This window comes from Chanos chanos, chromosome 16 (assembly GCF_902362185.1).
Source record: "Chanos chanos chromosome 16, fChaCha1.1, whole genome shotgun sequence".
Lineage (NCBI taxonomy): Eukaryota > Metazoa > Chordata > Actinopteri > Gonorynchiformes > Chanidae > Chanos > Chanos chanos.
The window spans coordinates 1,700,088-1,707,587 of record NC_044510.1 but is presented as its reverse complement, the minus strand read 5'-3'; the positions used below and the strand labels follow the sequence as shown (position 1 = coordinate 1,707,587).

Below are 7,500 nucleotides of genomic sequence, written 5' to 3'. Positions count from 1 at the left end.
GAGAGAGAGAGGGATTACTGGATATCAAAAATCACATTTTCATTAAAAAACAGTTTTATAACCATGGCCAGTATTTTTGTGTGTCCTGTCAAGCTGTTCATTACTGCCCTCTGAAGAAAGTTGATGTTTAGGAAATGTCTGTGCAGGCTTGTCAGCGGTGATTTCAGAACTGTGTCCAGCCACTGATGATAAAATCATCAAAAACGGGCCCCTTTTGTGTCCAACTAAAGAACAAAGCGGTCTGTTTTTTAGAGCGTTTCCTACAATACAGAATCAACCCTGTTTTGACAGAGCAGTTTCCAACGTGAAGTGTTTCACTGTGACTGACGTCAGTTCTTTTCCCTCCAGCTCAGCGTTTCACAAAAATAAAATAATAACCTCGACAAGAGAACCTCCAGAGAGATTACCAGCTTTGCTCTCAGACTCCTTACCCCGATCATCAGACACCAAAAGCAGGGGACGTCCCATGTATGAGGAGAGGGTAGGTGAAGAGGAAAAAAAAAAGAGAGTGAAGGTTTTAAAGAGGAGAGGCAGGATGAGGCTTACCCAGCATGGTGGCATCCACGGCTCCCCCCGGGCAGAACTCTATCATGATCTGAGAGAGGAAGAGAGGAAAAAGGGAGAGATTACACAAGGACTCAGTGTTGTACAGAGGACAGGTTTACACAGAATGATCTTTACTCACAGTTCAGATAAAAACACACTACAGCAACACTTCTCAAAACTGCCATTTGAGCGATGGGACTCCGTGGTCAACCAGAGCTTAACATAGTAATTCTCATCTGAGTTTGGCCTTAATGTGTGTGTGTGTGTCTGTGTGTGTGTGTGTGTGTGTGTGTGCGCGTGTGTGTCTGTGTGTGCGCGCGTACGCAAGCACGAGTCTGAGAGAGTGAGCGTGTGTGTACGTCTGAGAGAGTGAGTGTGCATGCTTGTGTGCGTGTGCGTGTGCGTGTGTGCGTGTGTGCGTGTGTGTGTGTGTGTTAAATATGTGAAACATAATGAAAAGCCTGAAGGCAGACTTTAATTAATGCCCTCAGCCGTGAGAGCACAGTGGAGTGGGGAAAATGTAGATGAAGTCTTTGATAGTTGTGGCCCAGACAGAGAGAGAGAGAGAGACACACACACAAAAACAAAGGAGGAGAGAGGAGACGGAGAGACAGACTGGGACACACAAACTGAAAGAAGATGAAGAAAGAGAGAGAGAGAGACAGAGCGAGAGTGAGGGTATAAACTGAAAGGTCAGGGGTAGAGAAAGAAAGGCAGCAGACAGTAACCTGAAACCCTCTAACAACACTAACTCCCTCACTCTCCTTAACCCCAGGCTTCCAGAGAAGTGAGGCAGACAAAAAAAACAAAAGGAAGAAACCAAGAAAGTGGAGAGAGAGGGAGGGAGAGAGAGAGAGAAGGAGCAATAATGATGACCGAGAAGATGACAGGAGAGGACAGGAAAAAAATAAACTGTAAACCGTGACGTTGCTTTGAACAACCTGCAGCTGTGTGTGGGAATCACAAGACAACTGGAGTCAATCATTACAGTGACGGACAGATGAGATAAAGGTGTACTGACATGCGTGCGTGTTTGTGTGTGTTCGTGTGTGTGTGTGTGAGCATAGTAGTGTCTCGATGAGGCCCTTAACAAATGAAGTGTTTAAACATGCCACAGTGAAGCTGGAGACAGAGTCCAGCCTCTCAGTGTGTTTGAGTCAAACGCTGAGAGTAGCCGCGCCCCCCCCACACACACACCACACACCCTCACCTCAACCACCATGACCGACTGTCATGAGCCTGTGTGTGTGTGTGTGTGTGTCTGAGAGAGAGAGAGAGAGTGTGAGTGTTCACATGTGTGCTTAGACATGCAATAAAACACCAGCACTGGTCTGCGGCCTTACAAGTAAAGGCGAGTACAGGAGAAACATCTGCAACTCCAGGGAAGAAAATCAAATCAAATCAAATCAAGCATCTAGTAAATGAATGGACCATTTGAAAAGTCTTTCTAGAGCTACCAGGGATTTTATCTTTCACACATGTCTCATCTCGTCCTCTCTCTCTCTCTCTCTCTCTCTCTCTCTCATCTCTCCATATAACGTAACACTGTCAGATAAGCAGTAACTTTATAAGTGTTGTTTAGATTAACACATGCCAAAAAATGCTTCGAGCATTCAGGGCTCATTTGGGAGTAGAGGGTTTAGAGAGCCCATGAGATGTGAAAAAAGAAAAACAACAACCCTGCAAACGAAAGAGGAATGTCGCTATGTTATGATGGGCTGTCGTCGTCAAATCCCAAAGCCAGCATACCTGCCGGGTGACCTCAGCGTTACGTAATGGCGGGCTGATTGGACAGAGTTCTAGTTTGTGGCTCTATAAAAACACGCAGGGCCCTCTCCTCTTCACCCCCGCTGGTGCCAGCACACAGTGACAGTACTGTCAAACAAGTCAATGAATGACCTGATGAATCTTGGCAAAACACACCCCTGCGGGCTGCACAGACACTGTGACGGTGTGTGTGCATGTGTGTGCGCGTGTGTGTGTGTGTGTGTGTGTATAATAAGAACACTACACAGGTCAAGGACATGCAACTCATTACAGGCCACTGTGTTTAAGTCTTCACTCAAACCATGTGCTGTCCCACCTGATTTCTCTAATTCTCTCACCTGCAGATCTGAGCAGGGTAACTAATTACCACACCTGTGGAACCACGGAGCATTAAATAAAAAACAAAAAAACCCTGAAATCAGGTGGTCTAGCAAAAAGTTGGATATAATAAAACCTGTACTTATGACAGCAGCCTTAGAGGCCTGGACGCTGAATCCAGGTTAAGACTCTGAAGAAGAGGTTAGTGTAAAAAAAAAAAAAAAAAAAAAAGGAAAAATGTTGGATTGGATATCCAGCATGATTTACTCTGGACACATCCATTCTCAACTGGAGTCACAAAACTCCTGTAGTGCAGCTCCAATGGCTGGCCCAAGGAGTAGTACCTTGTTGTTGTTTTTTTTGTTTTTGTTTTTTTTGAGTGTGAGTGTATGTCTATTGTAACAAAAAAAAAAAAAAAAGGATGCAGATTTTCACATATCAGAAAGCGAAAGGTCTACAAAACATAACTCCTCATAGATCTGGAGTCAGATTTACAGACGACATCACCAAATATTTGTTTGTTGATGTTCAGGGCTGCATCCCCGTTCAGCCAACTGATCTTAAGTTTTCAGTGTCCTGAAAGTCAGTACCTTTGTCTGGGACGCTGTTTAAACATGCAGAGACAGAACGGTTCTAAACAGTGTTGATCAAGCTTGCACTTCCCCTGCTGGATTCGTCCTGAGCAGGCTTTCAACGGAGACCGCAGCAGCTGTAGCCACCTCAGCCGTGGTTGAGATGTAACTTTGGATTACCGCTTCTTTTAGTTTTAGTTGTTTTAAGTTCATAAGAAAGATTGTTGTAAGAATGTCCAACCAGTATTCCACCAGGAAGTCTCCTCCGAGGTGGACAGTAGATACTTGAAGACATTTCACCTCTCATCCAAGAGGCTTTTCAGTTCTGACAGAGCTGAAGAACTGAAGAACTGAAGAGCTGAAGAGCTGAAGAAGCCTCTCGGATGAAAGATGAATGTCTTCAGGTATCTACAAACCAGGTCCTGTTGCCCTTGATTACACCCCTTCTTGGAAAATGTTTGTCAAACTTGTTAATTTATGGTAGAGTCACAATGCTACAATGTTCACTGTATACCTAAAGTGTTTAAAGTCTGTTTCCGTAGTATTGACGTTCTGGGAAAAGTATCAAGATGCTACACTAAGTAGACACTGCAGAGAACACCATCAACAAACCCCGGCGTGCTTTCTCCGAACCGCTGACCGAGGGAGGGAGTCGACCGACAGCATTGCAAAGCTCTGAGAGTGTTTGTTTTAAATGTGCAGAATTTGTGGAACTGTCATTGTCACAAAGGACATTCTTTTAACTGGGCTGCTTTCAGACGGGAGGAATTTGTTGGGAGGGTGTCAGAGGAGGGTCTAAGAGGGTCAGCTGGTGCCTAATCAGTGAGATTTAAATGTAAGAAGTTGACCCCAAATGATCTCCAGTTCAGAATAGCTTTCCTGTAAAATCGGAGGCTCAATCTGAAAAAGCTAGACTGCCAGGCTTCAGTGGAACCTTTCCAATTAGATTAGATTTTTTGTTTGTTTCATGTTCGTTCAGTTGTTTTCCCGTTTGATGGGGTTTGAACTTTCCTGACATGGTTAGATAGGGGTTTTTCGTTGCTTATTGAAATAAACGCAGTAAAAAACACATGCTGGCAGTGCCAACAGCGTCTGTGAGAGACGTTGATTATTGTGGGGCTGTGATCTAATGGAATTACTTGGCTGGCCTCTCTTATGAAATTCCCAGAATACTCCAGATAACTTGAACAGCAGTACCCTCAGGTGAGGCAAGGTAGCTGGGCCGGTTAGACGACACACGCACAAACACACACACAAACACACACACACCAAAGCCTGTGGGATGCAGTGCAGACTCACGGCAGCACCTAACTGACATTCTTCTGCAACCTACGCGCACTCCTCTGTCAGTGCAAGGCCAAGGGAAGAGAAACCAGAGATGAGCTGGGTTATGATTCGAGTCGCTACAGACAGAAGGGGCCAGGGGTGTGCACGTCTAGGCACGTGCACGTGCATGCGGGTCCGTGGAGCTCTTGTCCATGGAGGATAAAGCCCAGCGCAAACGAGGCGTGTGAGAGGAGATTAATCCTCGTTGTCTGACGAGCACAAATGTTATGCTCATAATTGTTAAGTGATGTCGACACTCTGCTGATTCACAGTGTTTTGAAACGAACCCGCCCATGGGCAAAGACTTTGGTTTAAATGAACCCACCCATGGGCAAAGACTTTGGTTTAGATGACATCAAAGAGAACCATTGTTCAAATGAGCCATGACAGAGACAAGCTGTTGCTGTGCACCCATGATGCATCTGTGTTTATTAAAACAATAACAGGAATAATCATGCAAACTGTGCTTTGTTTTGTTTTTGTTTTGTTTCGGGGTTTTTTTGGGGTTTTTTTTCCATGTACGGGGGAAAATGAATTTATTCTTTGGTGTACTATGATTAATTCAGCACTGATTTTACAACTGTAAAAATCAATTATTCAATAACTTGTGGAAGTGTGTTGTTTGTCCACAGAGTTGTGTTTTGTCTGCATTGGTGGTTTCTCTGAGAGAGACCAAGGAGCTCTCTGCTCCAGGCTGAAGCGAGTGAGACACGGCGTTCGTGAAGAGGAGGCGGGAGGAGAGGGAAGGGGGGAGAGGTCGAGAACGATAAAGGGAAACAAAGGAGGTGAAACTGATTTACGTGTACCAGCCTCACAAAGGATAAGGGGAAACTCTAGGAGAGAGAGAGAGAGAGAGAGAGAGAGAGAGAGAGACAGATATCTATTTATCCGCCTGTTTAAACATCTTTTCATGAGTCAAAGCTCACATTCCTCAACATGGGGGAGAGATAAAATGTTGTCTTGCTCTCATTCTATGTCAAGTCAGAGTGACGAATGTATTCTAGGGTTGCCTCCCTAAAGCCCACTTTTTCCTGTAACTCAGTGTTTTAAGACAGGACTAGACGAACAATGGCACAGACTACACATTCACCAGTAACAACTGGCCCAAAAAAAAAAGACCAGGTAAGATTCTCTGTGGAGCCAGCAGCGTGATGCAGCGTCTCACAGTTTCTGCAGTTTGTCACTGGAAATCCGTTTTTTTCTCCCTCGTTTGTTTATTTATTTATTTTTAAATTGGCGTGTCTGGCCCGTTGGAAGGGGCTGTTGGAGTGCGAGGGCGAAAACGTAGAACCTAAAAGGCCTCGTGTTTCTCACACAGCGCACGGTCTGCAGGGTTCATTGTTCTCAAAGCAGAACCGACTCTCTGTGTTGCCGTCTGACGCTCCCTTTCTCTGCCGAGAGACTGGGGGCTGAAGAATGTGCCGTCGCTGCTGCACTCAACAAGGACTTCTCTTTCTTTTTCTTTTCTTTTTTCTTTTTCTTTTAGGCCAGAGAGGGCTGCCTGCTGCTCCGTCTGACAAAGTTCCTCAGGCCGAATCGACCTAACACACTCAACCATAACCTGCCCTTCGTACCTTTCACAAGGCACCCCGTCTATAGCCCAGAGAACTGTCAGACGGATCGGTGTCTCGTTTTCTGAAGGAGTGTTTTATGGGTAAAAACTTCACTCCCACACCCAAATATGCTTAGTTTATGACGCAACGTTGGGGGTTTTTTCCACGCAAATCGGGCAGGCGAAGCCAAACTTGTTCATCCGAGGGCAAGAGGAAAAGGGCGTGATGCTTGAGTGCATGTTGTGTATCATCCTGGTCTGGTCGAATTTCACAGCTCTTAAATAACCCCACAGACACATGCAGGCTCTTCACCTTAAACACGGTCAAAGCACAATGGCCTTGGGGACTAGGAACGGGCTCACAAGACCATGAAGGCATGAGTTTCTGTTCGGTTCATGACACACAAGTATTTACATCAGTAAGGGGAAGGCCCAGGCATCTCTTCTGGTTCATCATCCCTGCTGTAGGTGACAGAAGAGAAGACGTTGGGGTTTTTTTGTGCTTGTAAAAAGAAAAACCAGGGCTGCTGAGTGTACAGCACACAGAAGACCTCGGCAGGCTGAATGCAGTGAGAAAACCAAAGGTGTGAACCAGCTCTTTATCCACACACAAAGACCTGAGGCAGCGTTGCATTGTGGAGCTTTGAGTAAGGCAAATTTACCTTTCACACACTGGAATTCCAACAATGCTCAACTGACTCCTCACAAAGCGCTTGTTTTTTTTGTTTTCTTTTTATTTCCTGAGAAGGGAGAGAGGACAGAGGCGCGGGAGTTGTGTGCGCTATGGGACTTTTGAGCAGGTGGTCCCAATATGGTGTGTTGTCTGGGTTTTGGTGCGAATGTTTTTAAGGAGGTGTTTCTAATTCCTAAATGCACAACCTCACATGTAACCCCATGACAAATGTTTGCCTGGTTTCCACAGTTTCTGACTGGTTTTACAACACAAGGCCGCCAACTGTAGGGATGCCTGGACGATTTTACCATGTTATTTTTTTTCAGCTGGAAGGATCGATGTGACTTACCAGACTGTGTTGTTTGTCTTGGCACCAAATTAAGGGGGTGGTTCTGGTTGGGGTGGGCGTTTTTTTGTTTTGTTTTGTTTTTTTTTAATGGCAGTTCAAACCAGTATCCCATACAAGGGCTTGCTTGATGGGTTCTTTTACTTTATTGGCTTATACTTGAAAACACTTAAATCTAGAGAGAGTGAGGTTTACAAGCTCTTTACAACCTTTGATTGACACTACACAGATTGTTTAATTGATATTATCAAGATTACACCTCAGCACTTTCTGACTGGCACAGGGTGTGCACAGTAGCTGCGACGAACTCATACCTGTAATAAGCCAGTGAAACCGTAAGTCGTCTACACATTACCTCTGTCGGTGCACTGGGAGGCAAAACCACTCTAGACAACCAACA

General features: G+C 45.1%; 1 protein-coding gene across 1 annotated transcript in view; it reads right to left on the bottom strand.

The window, feature by feature from the left end:
- The window catches only part of stk10 (serine/threonine kinase 10), a 37,937-nt gene that overhangs the window by 22,186 nt on the left and 8,251 nt on the right, over nucleotides 1-7,500 (bottom strand). Inside the window, exon 3 of the mRNA XM_030793451.1 lies at nucleotides 547-595. Coding sequence (XP_030649311.1) covers nucleotides 547-595 — 49 coding nt within the window. The remainder of the gene's footprint in view (nucleotides 1-546; nucleotides 596-7,500) is intronic.